The following is a 25,655-nucleotide window of genomic DNA, read 5'->3' as shown; positions in this document are numbered from 1 at the left end:
TCGGGGATGCTGGTTATATTTATTAATAGTTGGATCGTTTAGATATAATTGCATGTCCATGATTCCGTCAGTTGTAAAACATTAAAAACGTGTTCTTTTATTTATTTTACATATGTTCTGTCCATTATTTACATCATACTTTCACATGGAGACCAATCTTATGACATCATAGTGCCATCATAAACGTCAATATGCAGTTCATCTATCTTTCAAATTTCGTGGTATTTAACCACTTGTTTACTTTATCATATATGTTGTATAGAGAAAGTATTATAATCGTCAAAAAATTCGAACCCGAGATTTTGACGAATCTCTACGATTTAGACCTCTCTGAGTTCGAAAAGCATATATTTGGAAAGACATATCACTGACTCTCCGACCCCCCCCCCCCGAAGGCACACGAATAAAGAATACTGAATGACCGGACCGCCGCAACTGCAACATTGGCGGGAACTGTGGTTGAGTCCTAAGGACCATCACTGGCCACGGTACAACCCTTCCCGAAGGAAGTACGTCCCGTCATCGATGGGAGGAGTCGGATCCCCCACCTATTTATGTACCCACCAGGGTGGCGAGATCCAACCACCATACCGGAAGCATCTCATTCTCATTTCGAGGTGCCCCCCGGGGGTCTACATATTTGGAAAATCTGTTCGTCCGTCTGACCATCTGTCTAACTGCAAAGATAAATTGAAAACACTTTGAGCCAGACAGTGAAATTTGGCATGCAAAGGTGCAAATTTTGAGCAAAATCCGTTCAGAGAAAGTCCGTCTGTCCGCTGCTTGAATACAAGTTAACGCCATGACTACAAAATAAGGACGGATTGATGGATAATATTCGGTACACATATTTAATATATATAATGTAGGCACTTGTCAAATTTTTGATCCAAATCCAAGAGAGGATTGACCATCTGTCCATCTCAGAAATATGTAAACTCGATTACTCAAAAACGCAGTGATTTAAATATATAAAATTTGGCAAGTGATTTTCTGACAACAAATATAGATCTCTGTTAAAAAATTTTTTCAATCTGTGGGGGAAAAAAACGATTCTAAACCATAAATTCGATTTTCAGATACTATTAATCACATGCTAGGGATTAATCGCTAAAGTTCACAGGATAGATTTAGTAAAATATTAAATCCCAGCCAAAAATTAATATTTCGTAACTATTGTATGCCAATACAATGCAAAGCATTCTCTGAGATAAAACATTTATTAAAGAGTAAGCGAGAAAGTTTTGGAAAGACCATTTCTTCTAATTATACGTCTTGTCAACTACACAGATATTAAACCGAATCTTACTTCTTTAACTTTCAACAAGGGATGAAAATTACGCAATTAAATATTTAACGAAACGATGAAACGATTTGTACTTCGAAACAAAAAGACAATGTATTGCTAGAAATTAGACAAAAAAAAAATTTAATTGCCAACATTTAGTAAAAAAATTTGCTGAACTATTTAATTGCTATCATTAAGAAGATGAAAGAGCGTAAAATTCATTTTGCGAAATAATATTTCCGTAAGTTAGTGCAGAAAAGCGCCACGCTTCAGCTTGGTTTTTTTTATTTAAATTCTAATAAAAATTTCAAAAAAAAAATTGCTCACAAACATATTTCTACCCTGCTAAAATTTATTTATCAAATGTGTAGCTCCAAGTAAAACAGTCAGGGTTTTTGAACGTCAATGCACACTTACATATTCATTGTTATTGTTAGTAAATATTTTAAATGTATGTAATATGCGTTTAAAAAACAGAATGCCTTGAAGTTGCAACAAGATGAAACTGATTTGTAAAATGGTTTCATGTAAATGTGTAAAAATATTAAATTCAATTTAAAATCATTTATAAAAAAATATAACAAAGAATAATAATCAAAAGTAAATAATTTTAAGCCCTTTATAAAAATATAATCCTAAATAATTATAATTCTAATAATATAGAAATTACAGCTATTTTATAAAAAGTTGAATAAAAATTAATTTTCCAGTTATTACTTTAAACAAAATATGAATCTCGAGCTTTAATCTTCTGAGTTGCCATTATCTAAAAATATTATTTTAGAAAAAAGCAAAAACAAGAGTACAAGTATGCACTTAATGTAGTCATTGGTTAAAAACATATAGAAACTAAAGTGACAAAAAAATAGTTATAAAATATACTTAAATATTTGGAAATTTTTATTAAAATTAGCGAAAACATTACTCGGAAATAAAATTGATATCACTAAAAAGCTGACTTTTCAAGGTCTCGCAAACGAAGTGTGCAAAAAGAAAGTAATGAAATTTTCAGTACGACCAAACTAAAGATTTCGAAGAATTTCCACACTTCAGGTCGTCACGAGACAAAAAAAAACATATTTGGAACCATGCCCGCCTGTCTGTAAATATGATAAATCAAAAAAAAAAATTATTTAGATCAATAAATTGTGGTATAAAGGCTTTGCACCAAAATTGTAGACTTTTGCCAAATTTTGAAGGGAATCTATCAGAGGAAGAATGCCTGACCGGCTATCCGAGTACAAACGAACATAACTAAAAATAATAGAAAAGACTGAACAGATAAAAATTTTCTCACAGGTTAACCATTTATAATTAAGGGCCGGGATAACCTGCTTGGTAGGGCGTTGGATTCGCATCCCTTGGGTTGTCATTTCGAACCTGTCAGCCGAAGACTCTCCGTGTGTGGTGGTGGCTGGCCCACGTATAAATCTATCGTGGTTACCAAGTCCTCCATGTCGAGAGTAATACCACTGAGGATACTGGATCAGAGGGAATCGTTCTCTGGTTCAGGTCTAAATTACGATCTATGGTTGAATGTATGAATTGCATGAATTAAGTCCGCCCCGTAAAAAGGGTTGTGACGCATGAGTAGCTAAATCGTACTCTTGGCCCTAGATGGCGCTACTGTAAAATAAGAGACGTAAAAATTTCGGCTTAATTGGCTAAATCTTAGTAAAAGCGGACTTGTCTATAACAAATGCCATCAGAAATAACACATTCATAATAAAGATCCATATAAAATTGTTTCCGAATTTAGAACTAAATGTGTCAAGAATTTTCCCATTTGTTAATCTGTACTTTTGTATGCATCGAAAAAGGATAATCTGAAAATACTGATTTAAATAAACGAGATTTAGTACACGATTTTGACTAAAACTGTATTTCTATGTCAAAATTTAGTTCCAACTGGTTGAACAATACCCAAAAAACATTCAATTTTTTTTAGTACTTATGTATTAATCATATGCTACAGTGATTAATATCCAAAAAAATTGTCGAAGATAGTTCACTAGATTCAGTGAAAATGCCGATACACGCCGAAGTTCGATACTTCTTAACAGATGTTTACCAATGCCGCGCAATAAATATGCAAGTATTAGTTTTAATTTCTATACTCTAAGTCATGTGCGAGACTTTAAAAATAAAAACCTGAACTCTTATGTCATTCACTTGGCTTACACGAAATCCACAGTTTTAAGAAAGGGGGTTGGGATAAAATCTTTTTTGTAGAGTATGTAAAAAAATATGGGGGACACCAATCCAGCTTTTTGAATTTTACAATGATATGAAAATAATTTTCATTTGCTAATATAATTATAAAAAAAAAATTTGAAATATTAGTTATATTTTTCATTAAATATGTAATTAAAATTTTTACAAATTCCTTTTAACTGGAATTAATTAAACATCAAATTAATTTTAAATTCAAAGTTTGTCCTATGAAGCGTTTTGAATTATCTTTTCGTAATGTATGTCTCAATACATTTTTACGAATACTGTGTAGCCTATAAGCATTATCTTGTCAATATCCAGGCATAGTTGCCGAATTGGGGAAGTTCCATGGAGTGCATGAATTCAAAATTCTTAATCTCCGGACATAACATAACTGCATGGCAATGATAGTAAGTGATTGTGCAAGATAAATGGAAGATTAACTTATTAGGTAACAACTAATTGATCGGAAAAAGAAGAAAAACGAAAATATTTACATAAATGAATCCAAATTCAAGGAAATAACGATTTCTTAGCATTTTTTTTTATAAGCAAACTGAAACAAAAAATAGCAATAGAGTTTTAATACTTTTTAAATTCACTTTTAGCACAATAATTTCCAAACGCACGTATATTTGTATGTTACAGTAGCAATGTACCTTTATTGAGTATTGTAAATGTTTTAATGCAATGGATTCAGTTATTTGTATTTTGCAAAAACAAATATCTATTTTTATATAAAAATTCAAAAGTGTTAAACTTTCTCAAATAAGAAAAAAATAATAAAGACAATCGCATAACATTTACGCTTCAGCCCACTTCTGACAAATTTTGAAATAGGTATTTATGTTTATGATGAAAGTAAAGGATAAAAAATATTAATGCACAAAATGTAATTCAACATAATTCATACGGAAGAGCTTTTAAGGGTTGATTACTATGGTATTGAAAGATTTTACTGGAACCTTGCCCAATGTTAAAAAGATCTTTCCCTGATATTTCTCTTGAAAAAAAAAAATTAATATTTTATGTTTTCCTAAGCATAAACAAACAAAACAAATGAGCAAAACTACATAGATATGGGAAAAATTCTATTCTGTTAATTGAAGCTGAAACTATAGGAAAAAAACATTATCTACATGAAAAAATAAAATGTCATCTTAAAAAAAATAATTTATAGAATTCATATACTTATAAGAATTAGGGAATTATTTTTTTTAATTTCATAAATTAAAATTTTACAGAAAAGAAGGCTCAATTAATATAGTCAAAAATTTTATTTGCCAAATATTTCAGTACTTACTGACACTGAATTACGAAAATATAAAACATCTTTAAAAAATATATAACACATTTACTTCTTTCAAAATTAATCCCGTGATATTATGTTTACAGTCTTTTCGCTAGGGCGAATCAAAAAGTAAATTGAGTTTTACAATTTTTTATTCCAGGGTTTCGTAACATTACTAGTATCTAGAGCTGAATTAGTGTAGTCGTCAACATTTCTATGTAATGAGTCACTTAGGCGTTGGAGTATAGCATATGGTTAAATTTGGTTGTCCATTGCACCAAGAAGGGATCGAGGCCAGAGATTCGCTTTTTGTTTCGGGAAGTATTAAACCTGCAATCAGATCCAAACGTCGTGGCAAACTGCGGAAAGGTTACATACTGCAGCAAAATAACGCTCAGCCATATTCTGCCAAATGGCTGGATGAATCAATGAAGGAGTTAGGATTCTAAGTGCTGGAACAACAGCCATACAATCCAGATACGGCTCAAAGCGATTTTCATATGTTTGGATCATTGAAGAAATCGTTATGGGAAAGAAGATTTGCAACCGATGAAGTCAGTGATGCAGTACAAAATTGGTTACAGATACAACAGAAAGACTTCCTCGTAGGAATAAAAAAAACTTGTGAAATGTTGAAGAAAAGTATACTGAACTCCAGGTAGGTTATGTAGAAAAATAATGTCCGAGTTTTCTATCATTAGAAAGAATGTGCCGTTTCTCAAATATCCCTTTACTTTTTTTACTCACTCTCATAAGTAACTTTAAAGTAACAATTTGCTTCTTGTAATATTTTAGTGGGTGTAGTTTTTCTGTGCTTAAATAATCTTAGTCGTATATATTAAATTTTATAAAAAATATCCGAAAAAGTTTGTTTTTAACTGTTCCTTTTAGCGAAAATAAATTTCAAAAATAGCCTTCATTTTTTTTATATATATATAAAAGGAAATGTATAACTATTCAAAATTTCAAAACTATGGAGAGGGTGAAAATTACAAAATTTTCATCTTTTTTAACATCACTTTATTATGATTTCAAGGAAAGCACGTGAAAATAAGGGAGCCAAAAACATGCATAATTTATCACAAAAGAAGCATTATATTCCATTATGAACAAAAGTAATATAGTAGACGCCCCTTACAGTAACTACGTTTAGGGCAAGTTAATATTTCAAAAAACATTGTTTTGCTTTCAAAGAAAGTTTAAATCGGATTTCTACTTCAATTGCAATAATGAAAGCGGAACAATTTTTGTTGCTAAAATGCTTTGTATCTAATTTTGATAGGAATCCTATAATATAACATTGTTTCATTGAAAAAATATTTTAAATGCCGAATTAAGACACTATAGATACAATCGACTAGTTCTTTTGTTAAATTACTAACAAGCTTGCACTCGATTAAAAACTACAAATTATTTAACATTGCACGTCATCCTTCAAGATTTTTATTGTATCTGCTAGCCGTACATCTATATATTGTTAACACCTCCATTACCGATTCGACCTAATCGGTCGAGCAAATTCTATCCTAGCAGGCCGGTGGTTTAAAACCCCGTTTCTTTACTGATATGGTCGCAAATCTGTTATCTAACCCATTGTAAGACCATCGCCGCCTGTGGACATTGATCGGAAACTTCCCGCAACTTGTCAGTGAAATGAACAGACAAAGAACCCCTAAAAAACCACAAGAGGAAAGAGGGCAAAGTGTGCCTGTTTCAAGACGCGCACTGGCCGTCGGAAGGGGGATTAAAACGAGTTATCAAGGGCTCGCTTTACAGCTTTCACGCCTTTTTTGAAACAAAGTGGCCAGGAAGTACAGAATTTGTATTGTTAGTCTGGCTGGTCAGTAGCGAAAGGGTTCAATTAGCAAACAGCTGCATAAAATGGAAACTAATTTATAATACATAATAAGCTTGTCAATACTTTAATATTAGTTAAGGATGATGTGCAGAAATTGAGAACTGTATTCCTAACCTGCTTTCATCGCTTTTGCTGAAAAGCAAGGGACATAATTTACAAGCCAAGCCTTGAGGACATGTAACTTGCGTTCACTATTTGCGACATTTACCAATTAAACTTCCTTCGAGCCTTTCAGCGATTTCAAATCAATGGCATTGGCGAGTTTTAAACCAGTTTCTTTACTTCTAAAATCAAATCCAACTTAACAAAATAGCTTGGGATCTATGTTGCTTCAAAAATGGGCGGCAATTTGGCTACATTTTAGGTTGTTAATTATACAATAATAGTTCAATCTTAATTATAGAATAATTGTAATTACGGTTTCTTGCGATTGATAGGTGCTAAAAGTTACTGAAAGTGAAAAAGTTACTGATTATTCAGCTTTCTTATTGCTTTATATACATTTTTATATAATTCCCTATCAAAACCGTATTGTATCTAACAAAGAGTTTTTACCAAAAAATAAATTGTACAGACACGTGTAAATAATTTTATCAGGAAGGGGATCAAATTCATGCTATTCAAAATGATTTGAAAGATACACCAGATATAGTAAGGATGTTTAGTAACTTAAACGAAAAATATTAGAGAAAAGAAGAAAAATCCATTAATGACTTCAGTTAAAAGAAATTCAAGTATGGTAATTTCGATTGGATATATAACTGACTGCAATCAAGAGGCAAACAAGATGTACGGTCGGTTCGCAATTAAATACTTGAGAATTCTTTGAAAATTTAAGCTCGAATAGAAAGCAAAAGAAAGTAGAACTCCGAGAATGTTGACTTTGTCCCAATTAAATCAAGATAAACTGGAAACGTTCTCTAGTTCATCAGTATTCTCAACAAAGATGGCTCACGAGTTGGGAGTAAGCCGAAATCCTATCTATTGTCTGAATCTCGCATTTCGTAATGTTTCCTGAGCACAACAGCTTCAAGAGAGATTTTCCCAATCAGACACGAACTGGGGCTTTTTCTACAACATCGCTGTTGCCTACTTGGCATTCTAGTTAGAATATTCTTACAATTAAATTAAAAATTTAAGCTGCTCTTTAACTTTTGCTACGAATTATAGGCCGTTATTCATACGATTACTGTAATTAACATTTTTTCCTTTAACATAACTTATAGTAATAATAAAAATAAATTATTTGCTTCACACAACCTTTATAGTCCTAACCTAACTTTCGAAACTGAGAATTTTAGAAAATCCATCCTCTGAATTCTCATTAAATATTTGCATAAAAAATTTGACGTGTCAATAAATATCCAATACAATAAGAATGCGAAATATTTTTAAAAACCTTTATTTGTAATGCTATTATACAAGAACATTTGTTTGCACGATCATTTCAATATTTAGAGTAATAAATATATTTGGAACAGGAATTCTGCATAGATAATCAAGTACAGAATAAAACAATCTTGCCATTTTACTCAATAAAAATTGGGTTAAAATAACTGCAAAGAAAACATTCATCAAAAATGTACCAATACGAAGAACGTTGAAAATTAATCAAATCCGCAGCATTTAAAATCAACTCAATTACTACAATCGCTCGCAGTACAATAATTTTTTTTTCTTCTAGAATTTACAAGGATGATTTCTCCAGAGAAAATATTGTTTACTAAACTGCAAAAACTTTTACAGAAATTTACAAAAAAAAATATATTTTAGAAAGCATTAATGCTCCCAATTTTGATTTCAAATCACATAAAAAAGATAAAGGAAGTACTTAGCACCCAAAATTATCGCCATTCAGAGGAAGCATTCATTTTTTTTTTATTTGAAAAAAAAGTTTCAATTTATTTTTTATATAAAGAGAGGGAGGGGGGAGAGAAAGCCCTTATCGGCATTTATACTTGAAGCACATTGATCACCATGCTGATCAGACATAGCGATCAAATAAAGCTATTTTTTCTTTAATTCAAAGGACTTCTGATTGGCTGGCCGGCCGAGCCAATCAGTTACCCTTAATTGGGAAACTAAAAAAGCAAAATATTTTTCTCCTTTAAAAAAATACATTAAAATAATTTACGATTCAATACATTCGGATAATTTTGAGCTCATGAAAGAAATTTGTCGATCCTTTCGTTAGTAATGGGTGCAATAAATGGGCGATACATTTATTTAAATATTTATAACAGAAAAGTCATTTCTGTGATTAAGTTTTTAAAAGTAATTGAAGATGTTAATAAGCATATTAGAAATGGGAAATATTAAGAGCTGAAAAACATCCATATAATAAAATTTAGAAAAAGCAATACACAGTATACATATAATTCAAAATGGGTAAATAATATATTAATGAAAATATCAGATTCACAAAATTCAAAATATTTGAAAATACATTAAAAATAAAATTTAAAAATTAGACTATAAACAATTCAATTTTATGCGATTAAAATCTCAAAACTTAGTTATTAGCATAAAATATAGTGATAACTTGATAAAATATGTTCAAAAATATGCTAATTACATCAATATTTATGCAAAAGAAATATAATACCAATAGACTGTATTTTGACCAGAAGTATGCAGTTCATATTTCTCCATGTTTTCATTTACACAAGCGCAGATAAAATCTCACTGCAGACTTTAATTTAGCGAATACTAATGACACATTTATGATATGAAAGTTGGATATCATACGAGTCGAACAAGTTTTAATTGCAATGTTTCTAACTAAACAATTTCTATATATTTAACAAAAACAGTTTTTAGAATTATACTAAATTATAATGGCCTTTTTTTGTATATCATTTTTGAAAATAATTTTGAAAAGCACAAAAAAATTTTCAAAATGGCATGAAAAAAAAATGTTTATTGGACTTGGATGCAAACAAAACGAAATTCGAGGGCTTCAGGAATTCCCATATTCTTAAATCTACATTCGGAATGAAAATTGTGCACATTTGCCGATAGTTTCTGCTTTGCATCAAACGAGTGTTTCAGAAAAAAATAAAAAGGTTCACAAAATATGGATTGTATGATAAAGCGAAAAGTTGCAAATAAAATTAAATGCAAATATAACGTTTCAGTATTTTTGAAAAACTAAGAATTTAATATCAATTGACAGTTTAAATTAGAGTTAATACCTTAAAAGGGTATATTCTCAAGATTGCTATTTTCATTTTTTTCCCCCTTGCCTAAGTCTTTTGATAATGACAAGCAATAAAATGAGATAAGAGACGGGGAAAAAAATAAACTTTCGTATTCTATAAAAACTACAATTTTCACTTTCGCAATTTCATTCCATTATGTTTTACAAGAAATATTTATATCCAATGATAAATCTGATAAAATTCATCATCAGATGAGAAAGTTTATTTTATAAAGGATTAACTTTGAAAGGAAATCTATTCAGCTGATATAGCCATATAGTTAAAATATATGCAACAAGTTGAAGTTGGGAAGATTAATCCATTATTATAGGTGGAAACTAACATTTTTAAGATGAGAAATATGCTCCAGAAGCAATATTTCATCTTCAAACCAGAATTTTCCCACAAAAATTGTCTAAAAACTCTAAAAACAAATTTCCATATTTAATTTTTTTCAGCAAATTTAATATTGCTGTTTCAGCTACAAACACTGAATTTCAGTCGCTCTTAAATCAGGCACTGATTGGAATGTCAAACATTTTGAATTTCAGCCAAATACAAAAATTTGTACATTGGTCTACAAATTACACAAAACTTCTCCAATTACCATGTTTCTACCATCATAATTTTGTAATGCATTGAACAATCTTGTAAGGAAATGTGCATACATTTTATAGGATAATTTACAAACAAGTGGTTTTAAATTATTAGCGGCTTTTCAAATGATGCAACAAACATTTGAAAATGCAGCAATTTTTAAAGAAAAGATATTACATAAACTTACATTTTGCATGCTTCTGAAACGTCAACAATTATTCATTTTAGTTTGAACATCCAGTTTTGAAGCCGTTTTCAGATGAACTTCAACATTTCAAACTGTATCCAGAAAATGAGTAGAATCGTTGAATGTTCTTCCAGGTTTTAACAGAAAAGTTATAGGTGAATTCCAGAAACAGTTTCGTGAAGATAAACAATGATCACGATTCGAGAGAAAATGCGAGATTGTCCAATAGAAGCTGAAAATGTTCATTTCCAACTAAAAGATGCATCATCGAGTGATCTGAAAAATAAATTTGATAATCAGATATTCTATTTGTTATAACTTAACATAAAAATTGAAAACTCTTGAATATTATATTACGCAGTATTCTTATCAGCTAACTGATGAGTTTACAAATAAATTTTGCCTTAGGATTCCGTTACCTTAGAAATACGTATTTCGGTTAAAAATTCTAATTCTTTAACTTCTGAAGCAGAAATTAGATGTATGAAGTTTCTAACCTTGACAATATAATTCGAATTTAGGATTAAATATCATCTGCTAATTTTCAAAGTTATTATCATTTGTTCCATATGAAGGCAATGCTTGCTTGAATTCAATTTCAAAAATTATAGTCAGTACCGTGCTTTTTCTGTTCAGTGGAAATTCATGAAAGAATAAGTTACTTGGAATGTGTTTACCCCAATTACATTCTCATAGTACATTTTTTTGTGTTTAGTTTCATATAATAAAGTAAAAAATTATTTTGCATTTCTTTCCTGCAACTACTTAGATTTTTATAGAATTTTCCCTTCTAAAAACTCATGCCAAAATCGGATATCAAATTTGTCCACCTAGGTTGTTACATGTATCCCTTTCATATTTAGTCCAAAATTGGATAAGATCAGAATATTTTATAGGAATAAGATTGCGAGTAAGTAGTTTTGTTTCATAGTAATCTACATTATTTTCGGATCTACCTTCTACAAATCAAATAACAAATATCTGTATAGACCAAAATACCTAATCTCATACTTACCTGTACTTGAAAACTCTTTATTGGCTGAAGAATTCTGCATCTTTATGCTTCAAGAAGGCTTCGATAATTCAGAGAAAATATTGCCGAAAAATGGCCATTCTGCTTGTGTCGTTCATTAAAGTTCAACAAAGAAACTGAAAAAAATCGAAGCTATCATTCTTCATAAAAATTCACAGCACAACAGTCGGCATCCACAGTCTGCATAATAGTACTTGGTGGGATCATGCATAAGAAAATCTTACTCTAGAAGCAAGCCATTGAAGGTTAGTTTCAAGTGTTCACTCAGTATAAAGTATTAACTAAATGGTAATCAAATCCGACTTCGTTGTTCTTTTAATCATAAAAATATGGCTGAATTTCAGTGGAATACAGCTCTAAAAACAAGCTGGTAATCCAGTGTCTTTATAATACTAAGCAGAAAGATGCAACTGGATGTTTTTCTTGCCCAGTAGCAACTAAAGAAATACTTGCATCGTAGAAACTGGACATTGACATAACGCTTGGAACAGAATAATTCTCAACGCCTGATTGCACTGAAGAACTGATGGAAACAAGAATGGTACAGTCGATGAATGCCTGACAAAGTGATAAAAAAAAGAAATTAGAAATCAAATCATTACATAAAAAGTATCAAAAATAATTTAACAATTATTCACTAACTTACCAATTCCTTGAATTTCATTCAATTAGGTGCCATCATCCAGAAGACATTTCCAATTCATCCAGGAGGATTATTGTTCATTGAATTTGGATCAAGAGCTATGATGGCAATCTTTGCCCAAGTGAAGATGTCAGTTCTTTATTCAAGAAAGTTTCACCAATGAGAGAACTAATTTCCATTCTCCAGAAATCGTTATTATCAAGCGAGATACAACCTTGATTATTTCTTAAGTCAGAAAAAGTTGGGAGCATATACAGTCTATTTGTCCAGAAGTCTAACCATAATATTTTTAAAGAATGTTTTAGAAGCTGAATGACTTGGCAAGTATGACACAGTAGGAGAAAATTTATAGTCCATGAGTCAATTCTATCGAAAGTAATCAAAAACACACAGAAGGTTCCAGTAAATTAAGAATCAACGAACATGAAGCTTCAAAGCTATAGTGAAATCAGGAAGTATTGGTTCCAACAACGTGTTCATTTTTTTTTTTTTTGGTAATTTCTAAACTGCAACAATTCCTTCAAAATAATTTCAGATTCTTAACTTTAAGTGCCATAATTCTTAGTCATTCGTCAAGGTTTTATAATCCATATGCTTGCTTAACATTAGACGAGAAAGAATTCCTATGCAACCATCTTGTGTTTTCATATTTTTTTCCCTTAAAAGAAGCTGTAATCATTTCTAAATGCAGTTTTGAGAAAACATTGTACATCTAAATATTATTAAACGACGTTCCAATTCATCAGTTTTTAGATAATAGTAAAAGGTTTTCTACTTTTTTCCCACATATTCACAATCTTTTCATTTCTCGTTCAGTGATGGCTCGAGAAATATTCGAAGTGGTCTACTGCGTTTCGTAGATTTATTAAAATATGCCGCCTTTTTTTAGATTTTTTTCCGATAAGAAAACTAAAAATTCCTTTTTTAAAAATAAATGCTGAAAAGATATAAAAAAAAATTGCATTAATCTTTTACATCAAAGAAGAAATTTGTTCAAAAATGGAATTTTATTTCCATTTTTTCCCCACAGGGTTTGTAAGTTAATCGATATTCGACACATTATCAAAAATGAAATTCTAATTTAATGAAATAGTATCAAATCATTTAACGATTTTAGTTTTAGTATTTATACGAGTCCATGTTATTTTAATATTAATATATCCATTTCATTCGTCCTGTAAATATCAATGTGGTTTTTTTTCAAAAAGAGTTTTGGTAAATCTCTGTAGGTTTTCCCAAAAATTCCATCCAATTCTATCCATTATTAAAAAGTTAATTTTAGATTTTTCTGCTGGATTCAATTCAATTGATGCAGATATAAGCGAAACTTATTACATTTTTTCAGTTCGCATCGACATTCAAACTTTAATGTATGAGAATTAGAAATGTCGATTCCGAAAACAGGGTTCAATATGCTACACACAAAGTTTCGTTAAAACTTCAGGATATTTCTATTTTTAATAACAGCTATTTGTGAACTGATATGCAACTTGAATATATTCATTTTATGGTGAAATGCATCCTTTAGTCATGCATTAAGATGGATAAACTGAAAAGGAAAAAGATCTAGATCTACAGGAATAATTTCTCTTCATTTTAAATATTAAATTCGTGAATATATTTCTACAGTTATGAAAATAGAAATGGTCAATAAATTTAAGATATTTTAGAAACGTTCTGAAGAAATTAGTTAAGGTAAAATTCTTTTCATGAGAAGAAACTTGAAATTCAAGAAAAGAATGATTTAGTCTCAACGAATAATAAAACGAAGACGACATTCGTTTGCTGTACAGCATTAATAAGATGTTCCAAAATCTCTCTTCGAAACAATGGAGTTCATTTATAATAAAAATTCAAGAGTTAAAGAATTCTAATGGTAATTCCATTGGATATTTTCAACCATAACTTATAAACTATGACAAAACTGAATTTTATATTCTATATGCTAATCCATTCTTGAAATTATGTTAAAAATTTCTCACATTTCCATATTATTGAAGACATTAAGCCAGTTCATATTAAAACCTTTATTGATTTCAGAAAGATAAATATATCGGTGCAGTTATGAAATTTGAATTAGTAAACTGACGAATTCATTTACCAAGTAGTTTAAATTATTTGTAAGATTTAGCATAATTTATAATTATCCAAACTTGCATTCATTTAATATTCAATGACGTCCAAAATTGCGTAATTCAAGGATGTTGCAATACCAATTTTAAAAACTAGAACATAATTACAATGATAAATAAATCTAATTCATACTTTCGAAGTTAAAGTCATTTTTATCGATAATTAAAATTCTTTGTCATCTCATTAACACAGTATTGTTAAGGAGTTGATAAATTATACTATTCATTAACAGAAAATGCTTCTTATAAACCCAAGTGGAAAATATTCTTGAAGCCTATTTCTATAATTTAGATTTTAAATAACATCTCTTGGCAGGAGAACTCCATTCTGACTTAAGAGCATATTGCAAATTCAAAATACAGTATGCAAATACTGAAATAAAAGAAAAAAGTTATATGCGTTAAACCCATGATTTAAGACAGAACAAACATAATTTCTTGAACATGCTATCCCCTAATTAATAAACATTTTACCCATTTATCAAGTATTTCCTTGTCAATTTTTCCCACTTTTCACTTTATACACAAAATATAGGCATCTACACTTTTACAGCCACTTTATCACAATTCCGATTTCTGAACCCAATTCTCGCCACTCAGCCCATTTCTGTTGCCTATACACAGACTTTTCTACAACCATCCATTACCCACACCACCACCAACAACAACCCTCCCACAGTCATCCATTACCCACACCACCACCAACAACAACCCTCCCACAGTCATCCATTACCCACACCACCAACAACAACAACCCTCCCACAGTCATCCATTACCCACACCACCAACAACAACAACCCTCCCACAGTCATCCATTACCCACACCACCAACAACAACAACCCTCCCACAGTCATCCATTACCCACACCACCACCACCAACAACCCTCCCACAGTCATCCATTACCCACACCACCACCACCAACAACAACAACAACAACCCTCCCACAGTCATCCATTACCCACACCACCAACAACAACAACAACAACAACCCTCCCACAGTCATCCATTACCCACACCACCAACACCAACAACCCTCCCACAGTCATCCATTACCCACACCACCACCACCAACAACCCTCCCACAGTCATCCATTACCCACACCACCACCACCAACAACAACAACAACCCTCCCACAGTCATCCATTACCCACACCACCACCAACAACAACAACCCTCCCACAGTCGTCCATTACCCACACCACCACCAACAACAACAACCCTCACACAGTCGTCCATTACCCACACCACCACCAACAACAACCCTCACACAGTCGTCCATTACCCACACCACCACCAACAACAACCCTCACACAGTCGTCCATTACCCACACCACCACCAACAACAACCCTCACACAGTCGTCCATTACCCACACCACCACCAACAACAACAACCCTCACACAGTCGTCCATTACCCACACCACCACCAACAACAACAACCCTCACACAGTCGTCCATTACCCACACCACCACCAACAACAACAACCCTCACACAGTCGTCCATTACCCACACCACCACCAACAACAACAACCCTCACACAGTCGTCCATTACCCACACCACCAATCATCTATTGCCTATACTAAATCACAGCAAAACCATGCAATTCCTCTATTCTACCAACAATTTTCACACTACTTTTCATTTCCCACACCTACCCAACATTCAAGCAATACATTTATAAATTACCACTACTGACATTATAATAATTAAGCAATATATTTATACATTACTAATAGCTAAAATTCCGTATTCATGCTTGAAAATTCTTATCTACAATTATCAATCTCTAAGCACTGACCACTGTTGCTACTCTCGGCTCTCAAACTATTTATTCCCCAATGCTTCCATATATCACACGGTCCTTTCATATTTCTCATTCCCCTTAATACTGATTCTATATTTATTCAATGCCGAAGCCCAATCTTCACGCTTCTGCCCATATCCATTGCTACAAAATTATATTCCTCGCAGCCAATACCCATTACTCAGTTTCCAATTAGCACTTGCTGAGAAAAAATCTGACGCAATATCGGAAATTTATACTGAGTAGCCATGTAGTAAAGATTGGACAAAGATTATGAAGCACATTTTTGAATAACAGTGTGGATATAAAGTATTTTGTATTTAAGTACACAACTATGATAATGGTTAATGAAATGCAGTACTTTAACGCCATTCTAAGGTGCCAATTAGTTTACGACTACATTTATAATGGTATGCAGATTTACTTTTCAAATGAGGCTTCTATATATATTCTTCTATCTGAAGTTACAATTTCCTCTAACTTAATTTCCCTTAATTTTCCATTCAAATCCAAGATTTAATTAAAACAGTGATTAATCTCATGAATGGAAAGCTAAATTAACTATGCTGGGCGCATTGAGTTTAAAATTGAAAATAGTGAGAATGTAAAATAACCTTAGCGTGATTTAATAATTACGCAAAATCAAATCCTATTCTATGCATTTCCGGAAACTTGCATTTACATATCAAGCTTATCTTTAGGCAAAATCAGTTATCAATCTCACAGATAATGACTTATTGATAATTCTTTACATTAATACATTATGATTAACAAATCCTTTAATTTCATAATTTAGAACGTCATTAATATTAAGGGAATGCATAATCAGGTAAACGCAATTTTGGATAAAATTTGCGGTCAAAATTTGAAGTTTCCAATTGAAAGAATATTCATGCTATAAAGTAATTTAATTTTTGTGGCATTGTTTATTATGATGTTTTTGCGTTATTTTTAATGTTTATTAAGATTGCGCCAGTCGAGAGGTCTCAACTAGTTACTGATTTCAATAGTTTTTGAAATTATTTGAGTTTATATTACTAAAAAATTATAGCTATGAACAACGCTGTCGCAAAATATGACGTTTAGTTCATAAAACAATCGAGTGAGAAATTTAGATTACGGTATTTTTTTGATCTGATGATGGTTTACAATTTTGCATTTCCAAAGTCGTTATAAAGTTCAATACAAAAATAACTTTTACTACACTGAATTAACAGAATCGGTAATTTAATCAATTTATATATGATTTAATAAGAATAAATATTAGAAAGCTAAATTTCAACCGTTGTTTTTCCCTCAAGTTACAACAAGGATTGTTGAAACTCAATTTTTCTAAATATTACGTTCAACTCCTCTGAAGAAAACACTGGAAAACTTATTTCTTATCACAAACTAACATTTTAAAATTGCTGAAATTTAAAAAAAATGCCCAACGTTGTTTTAGAAATAAGAAATTAATATTTGGAATTGCATTATTTTTTATTCCTATTATGATCTTTTCAGAATGTCCCGAGATCGTAAATTTACAGACCATTCCTTTTTCATAACCATTAAGGCAATTAGCAGGAAATTTGTCTTGCAACAGATTGCGCAATAAATCCTTCCTAAAGCGTTATCAGGCATGTTATATACTTCAGAAAATTTGGCTTAATAACATGCGTTCCGATCAACTACTTATTGTAGTTTATTAATAGTAAGAAACCAGCGCATCCAATAACTACATTTAAAATAGTATAGAATTGCCTTTAATTACTTACAGTAACCAAATCTTGCGCTCAGCTCCGATATTTATCGCATAACTATGTTTGAAGTTAACCACACATTCCCTTCTTACATTGTTTTGAATTAGGAATTGAAGAAATTCAATAAATTTCAATTACATCTTAATCAACCGAGTTGAAAAGGTAAATTGAAACATAGCCAATATAAAATTTCTTTCGAGTTAATTCCTCGAAAAGAAAATCTGAGGCGAATTGAAGATTTTTCAGCCGAAATTTGAATAATCAGAACTCTTTGGAACAAGCGAAAATCAATATTTACAGGACGAATAAAATGAGAATATCAGTAAGTTTTTAACAAATTAGAGCGATTTTACTAAATACTGGAAATATAATCTTTAAACTGGTTATTAAATTGCAAATTAACTTCAATTGATTTTTTGATAAAACGTCGAATATATTTAGCTATAGGTCGTATGAAAAATATCGAATATTCTATCAATTACAGAAGAATTACGATAATTTAGTCATTTTTTAACTAACCATTTTTACAATCTTAAATATTTTAAACTCTTGTAAAGTTTAGAATATATTGGGATTGAGTCCTTTGAAACCTGAATGTTAATTAACTTTCCAAACACCTATCTAAGATTATTAGTTAAAGATTTTAAAATTATTTCGGCTTACTTTAGACTGTCTTTCAGTTTACCATGAGGAACGTTTCTGAGCCAACACCATTAAGTAGGCGCATAAAGTTCACAAGAAACTGACTCACAAGAACACTGAATTTCCTTTTCAACAATCAACTTGCTTCCAGAACTTGATTCTTAACAGAGACCTAGTAAGAAGTGACGTTCATTCGAAGATAACAGAATGGGCTTGAAATAAACATCGCCACCACTATTCTAGAAAGAAATTTGTAGACATACACTTCTATTTCGTGTTGCTGCATCTTTTTTGCAAGATGTCGGAGCTGAAAAAAAGATTTATAAATTGTTACGAAAAATACAGCATCACAACACAATACTTTCCCTGCCACGATTTGTGCTTGATTTTTGGACAATAGACGTATATTATCTACGTGTACTGGTAAAGGCATTACCTAACTATATAGATGGTTTGGTACAGTTAGGTGTGAATCATACGAGTCACGCGGCAGTCAACGCGTTAAGAGTAAACTTATTAAAAATTATGAAGGTCAAACCAAAACTAAGGTCAGGACAAAAAAGCCTTTTTATTGGAATTTAACCAAATTTATAATTTTTTTAGAATTTAACATTTTTTCATGCTATATCATTGTTTAACTTCTCTATGCACGACCTTACGTCTCATTACTGGTAAAAGGGTTAATGGGGGTACGGATTAACGCCAGTTGAAAATCCAACAAAACAAACTTTCAAGTCAATATTTAGTTTGGAGTAATTAAGTATTTATCTAAATGCAAATTATTAACTCACAGTTTATGGTTTAGATTTTATCATGGGATACAATAATAACCGAATCTTTTCACTATAATGTAATATTACTTTAATAATATTGAGATGTATATACAAGTGATTTCTAAATAATAAAAAAAATCTCTTAATTTCCTTCATACACCATTTCAATATATCAAAAGATTTCAGAAATGAAAATTCTTAAATTTAAGCGGTGGGATCAATTAATTAACGTTTAATTCAAATTTTGCTTAATTATTTGTTATTACTATGCTTTCATTAATAACATATAATTGAATACGGATTGTTGAAATTCGAATCCAGGATTATTAAAGGACAAAAATCTCAATTTTTAAAAGTTACAACCGAATTTAATTACTTTGAATTTGTTAAATAGCGTCAAATTTGTTTGAAAAAGCGAATATACTTACATCACTCATTCCAGGTATAAGTAAGAACAGGTCTCTGTATCTTCTTTCTTTATAAAATAGCAGGGACTAAACATGTCACCAAAGCTCCAAAGTTGATAAAATGTTTCCAATTAACCAAGTTTTCTTTGATCAACTATCAAACAAAGCAGAAAAAGTCAAGTAATTCTTTACGTACTAAAACCTCCTCAAAAATCTCTAAAAGAAAAATCCTCTTCAGACAAAAGCTTCAATTTGCCCGCGCAGTAATATCATTTAATGTTTTCTTATTCCAACAATTTGATCCATGTATTCACTCTGAAGGTACATGTAATTAAAACTCTTAAACAAATGCTGTTATATTATCTTCTTGGATTCGAACAGAAATAATATTTCGTCTGAATCGAGAATATTCTAGAAAATAATCAATCTATAATTCGCTTCTACCAGAGATTTAACCAAGACAGTCTCTCAGAAGGCATGAGAATTAAATAAAATTTCTAATTTGGAAGAAACACATACCAAAGACGAGAACATTCTAGAAAATAATCTTAATATTCCAACGTTCTCTTCTTCTTGAGATTTCTGCAAATTGATCGCTCTGTAGGCATAAGGGTTGAATGAGAACGGTTAGGTTAGTCCTTTGAATTCGAACCCGGAAGAAACATGTTTGAAACAGTTAACATTCAGAAAAATAATTCTAATCAAAACATTGTTATTTGATTCGTAGATTGTGGAAGACATTCTATCTGAACATATGGGATATTTAACCATGCTAGTTAAATATTAAAATTCTGGAAGTTCCATGTCCTGTGCTGAAATCTTCATCATCTGAGAACAGTTCAATTTAATAAAAATATTTCTAAATTAGTAATCCTCATATGTCTTCAAAATAGATCTGTAATCTAACTAAGCAAAAAGGGAATATCCTTGATTAATTAGCCTCTCCGTTTCTCTCTAAATTATTTAAATATTTTTCTTATTTTTTTTCATATTTGATTAATTTATTTGAAATCTCAATAAATTTTAAATCTTCCAGAATTTCTTTAATTCGGCTTCGAACTCGTAACTCAATTCGTAATACGGATTCTATTAATTTATCGAATAACTTTTATTTTATTATCATGTCTTCTAAGTGATTACTTAAAACAAGTCTTTGGAAAAAGAAAATAATATAATGCTAAAATTTTCTTGTAGAAAGTTTCTGATTCAGACATGTTTCTTTCTGGGTACACACAAGGAAAACTATTGGGCGCAATAGAAGATCAAGCCTCTTCAGGAAAATCAAGTGACCACAATGGAACAATAGCAAATCCATGTATCGATGACACAGCCATTTGCCAAAGTCCCGTTGGAGTCACGTGATATTCCTGAGGTAGGCGTGACTTCCCATTGAGCGCAATAATTGGCTTCGTGTGAACACTGCTCTATTAATTCGAATCCGAATATACATCTGTGTGGGGGTTTTTTACCGCCGTGCACTTGGAGTGACTTCTATGAATAAATCTTTAGAAGAAGTGAACAATTGATGACGTAAGGATATCCTTCAATATTCTGATTGTACCATGAAAATTTTTAGTTTGAAGTCTTTACGCGAATTAGTTGATTTACTGCATCATTTCAGTAGAATTGTAAATATCTTAAAAATCGCTTCATTTGGTTTTCTTCATTAGTTTCTTTAAGATGATATCGTTTTATTTTTAACTACTTTTCGGGTCTAAGGTAATATGAAATTTTTAGTACTTTACTAAGATAAGTAGATGCTGAAGCCCTATGAATATTCACAAAAAGCAAGGTAAATTTAGCTCTTCGTTTTATTCATTAATTCTAATATAACTATTTTTGTATGTTATTTGAATGTTATCTTTCGAAGAATATAAATTTACTATACTGTTATTAAATACTTATAATGTTATTTTACATGTTATAACCTTTTGTTATAGTATTACTTTTATATGTTATAATATTTTACATGTTATATGTTATAATTTTTGTTATAATATTACTTTTATTTTATAATATTTTACATGTGAAACTGAAAGACTCATTCGGAAAAAAATATACAATTCTTTGATATTTATACTTCATTTACTGCTAAATATTATATTTATATAGATGACATATCTTTAGTGAGAAAATTTAAAAGATATTTTTCATCGAAATTTCCCAAACTGTAATTTTCTTCATGAAACGTGTCTTTTAAAGATTTAACATTAATATTGCCTATTTAAGTAAAACCTTAAGCACTTTTATCTATCAACTTTTATTTGCTTTGAATATTCGTTTGAATATCAATGTACTTTACATCCACCGAATGCTACAAACTTGTGAAAGCATGAGAACTTCAGCTAAAAGAGCATTTAATGTTTAATTATGGAAGCCGTTTAGAATCCGGTTTCGGTGTAAATTGTCAAAAGTTTTGAATAATTTTGATTTTGCAGTAAAACATCTCTGATAAAGACTTTTAACTTCGATGTTCTAAGATTTTTCAGCTTAGAAAACTTGAGGATTTTTAAAGGAGATAGTTTCAACTCGAAACTTGTAAGTTAAAATCAAGTGAAATTAAAATTTAATTTCGGAATTCAATTTACAATTTATTTTAAGCAACAGTCAAAATTTGGCGTCATTTGATTAGTAACAGAGTATAAAATAGCACTTTAAAAGATTCCATGCATCTGATATGTCTGTTATATTATAATCGCATAATTAATCCATTAACTGATTTTTAATTTTTTAAAAATTGTTTTCTTCATTGTAATAGCTTATTTTGAGATTTTTGAAGTTTTGGATCGAATTTCATAGTTATTCAAATGACAAAATATAGCTGAGAAAATTCTATTTCATGAAATTTATACTGTACTATATACTTATACTGTATATACTATAAACTTATATTATAATGGGAAAAACAATATTTACTGAAGCAAAACTATTTAAACTTTTAGTTTTTAATTAGCTGAATTTGAATTGTGAAGAATCGTCTAAGAAAAAGAATACAGGAATAAAAGAAATTAAATATTTAAAACATTCTTTCGGTATAAAATTTTTTATAATGCTCTCATGATTTACCTTATCAGATTCCTTTTTCTGAAGGAAATAATTATATTGCTTTAACGGAAAGCCCATGGATAGGATTATGAATACTTCTTTAATCTATCGAAACGTAAATTAAAATTAAATCATTCTTAGATGCTATAATTTTAAAAATCGGAGATTAACATTTCTAGTCTGAAACAAAGTAGCATAGTATTTTAGGCTTGATTTTTCAATCTTAATTCCTCAGTCGTTACTTTTACATACCGTAGTCTAAAAAATTTATGGTAAGAAGCCTCTAACATTTTGAACTACTGTGAAGCCTTAATTGGAAATAAACTGAAATCTTTTTAGAGAAAAGGCTTTGTCACTCGAAATTTATTAAAATTTTCGAATCAGTTGTTCGTAATCTTGCTTTTTTTGTAAGCAGTTAAATAGAAAATGTTAAATTAAATTTACGAAAATTTTTCACCAAAATTATTAAAATTAAAGAAAATTAAACGTAAATAAAATTTTATTTGAAGCTTTAATTTTTGGATTTTTAAATGATGTAAAATTAGTGTGTACGATTATATGCTCTGAACTTAAGGGAAACTTCAATTTTTTTCATTCAAAACTATAAGAAATTTTGAAAAGGCATTTCTTACTGAACAACTACCTTAGAAGAAACTAAGTTAAAAATTTGGTAGTTCCAGTTCGAAAATAACTTAATAGTTTACGTCTTAGTCTACATAAATAGTTTTGTTAAATTCGTTTTCACTAGTATGGCGCAATTTAGAAAGTATGAAAGCCTATGAGCGTATTAAGATGCGATAATTCGATCTGCGTATGAAGCATGGTATAATGTTAAAAGAAGCCAAGTGCAAACTTTAGTCTACCTTAGTTTTATAAATTATTAAAAAGTTAACTATTAAGAATTTTGTAGAAGAATGTCACTACATTTTTTGCAAATTATTACTTGATATTAATGACTACCTTATACCGAAGCTCGAATTGCGCGTTTGGTGGATGCATGACCAATGAAAGTGTAACGACAAATTGTCTGCTATTGATTTAGTTTTTCATAAATTCGAAATGTTGCTTGTTATTTTGGTTAATATGGTATTACATTTTCATAAGTTCGAGAATAATAATTCAGTAACATATGAATGCAAATGTAAATTGATATAGATTAACTTAAAAATTAATGTCTCTACAAATATTGATGTTATCCGAGTAAGATTATCCACCATATTGCGATATTTTTGCGACATTGCACAATATTTCTGTGGCACTAATCAATTTTGTTCTAAAAGGATGTTGGAGTACCAATATTTTCAGCAATCCACTATTTAGATAGATAAATGACACCAAAAAAGAACTCGGTAGATTTATATTAACATGTGCAATACGAAACAATCTAACGTATACAATTTCTAAGAGTTGAAAATCAAGGAAAAAAAGCAAACTATTTGCCTGAAGTTTGTATTTTGCATGTGAAATAGTTATTGCAAAGAAGCAAGACTATTGTGCAGAATATATTTTCATTGCAATGCCTTTTTTAATATGAAAACCAATGTGCACAAATGTGGTTTATGCTATAATTGATTTTAAGCTTCCAATTTTGATTAGCTTGCCGTCTTTAGGGTTTTCAATTATTTTTCTAATAGATAAAATGTTAAATAATTTTCATTTTTTGACAAAGTTAAAGAAACTGTTTGAACACAATTTTATTGTGTATCTAGAAATTATTCGAAATCCACGAAAAGTTTATTTTGTCATGGATAATTTTATTACGACTTCGTTACAAAGAACATCTTTGAATGCAGGAAGTGTTGGCTATCTTATAAATTTCTTATTTCATTAAAAATTCCTAAATTCAGATTTTTGGCTATGTTTATTAAAAATTAAATTTTACTAGATTTAATATCTTTGTGAACAATGTAGATCGCTTGAAGTACAAACTTGTTCAAATAAGAACCTATTATATTAAATTATAATTAAAACATTAAAATTTGAATATGCGCATGAATGTACAAGTGCATAAACAAAAATAAAGATACAACAGAAAAGAATGAGTCATCTTATCAGCGGATCAATGTTAAACCGATAAGATATTAATTACAATAAAATAATCAATTTCCATTAATATAGAAATAAATTGCTTTTTAACATCTTAAGATTTCTCAAATTTAAATGCTGCTTTTGTATTACACTCGTCTATAGTTTGACTAACTATCCAATCAGAGTTGGGTTATAGCTTAAATGAAAAATTTCATGTCACAATTCCCAAGAAAAATCTTAAAAGCATTAGCATTTATATTTCATTTATTTTCTTTTATTTCTAAATGTCACAATACATTTGACCACGAATGACAGTTGTTTATTATTCCTAAGCTGGAATAACCACATCCGTGTTTGTAATACATTTGCACATACTGTACTATTTGCAGAATTTGATTATTATGCTAGTGATTGATGAAGTTTCCATTCTTATTCTTCTCAATTCTTTTCAGCTCCAGCATCTTGCAAAGAAATTGAGTATAAATGAGTCCTCCATCTTTCTGTTCAGCATTCAAATCATGTTTGCAGTTTCACGCCTTGGTGATCTCATAGTCGAAAAGTCTCATATGAATGCAAGTTCTCTGCTCTTATTCTGTCGCTGCTTGCAAGTTGCTTATATCGAAGATAAGTTTTATCGTCATTTCTTATGCCTATTTTTTGGTGGTAGTATAAGAAACTTCCATCATGGTCTTTCTTTAATGATGCATGATTATCGAAGTAAGATTAAATAATTTTTATATCGCCCAACGGTTGGGCATTTTACATAT

The 25,655-nt window shown here is 30.4% G+C and overlaps 1 protein-coding gene across 1 annotated transcript; it reads left to right on the top strand.

Moving 5' to 3' along the window:
• The first annotated feature begins 12,414 nt into the window (after positions 1-12,414).
• Positions 12,415-16,030, top strand: LOC129987601 (uncharacterized). Its single transcript, XM_056095561.1, has 2 exons — positions 12,415-12,432; positions 15,044-16,030. The coding sequence occupies exons 1-2, from the start codon at positions 12,415-12,417 to the stop codon at positions 16,028-16,030; spliced, it is 1,005 nt and encodes a 334-aa protein (XP_055951536.1).
• Positions 16,031-25,655: the final 9,625 nt, after the last annotated feature.

This window comes from Argiope bruennichi, chromosome 10 (assembly GCF_947563725.1).
Source record: "Argiope bruennichi chromosome 10, qqArgBrue1.1, whole genome shotgun sequence".
Classification (NCBI taxonomy): Eukaryota; Metazoa; Arthropoda; class Arachnida; order Araneae; family Araneidae; genus Argiope; species Argiope bruennichi.
This window is presented reverse-complemented; position numbering and strand designations above follow the sequence as displayed.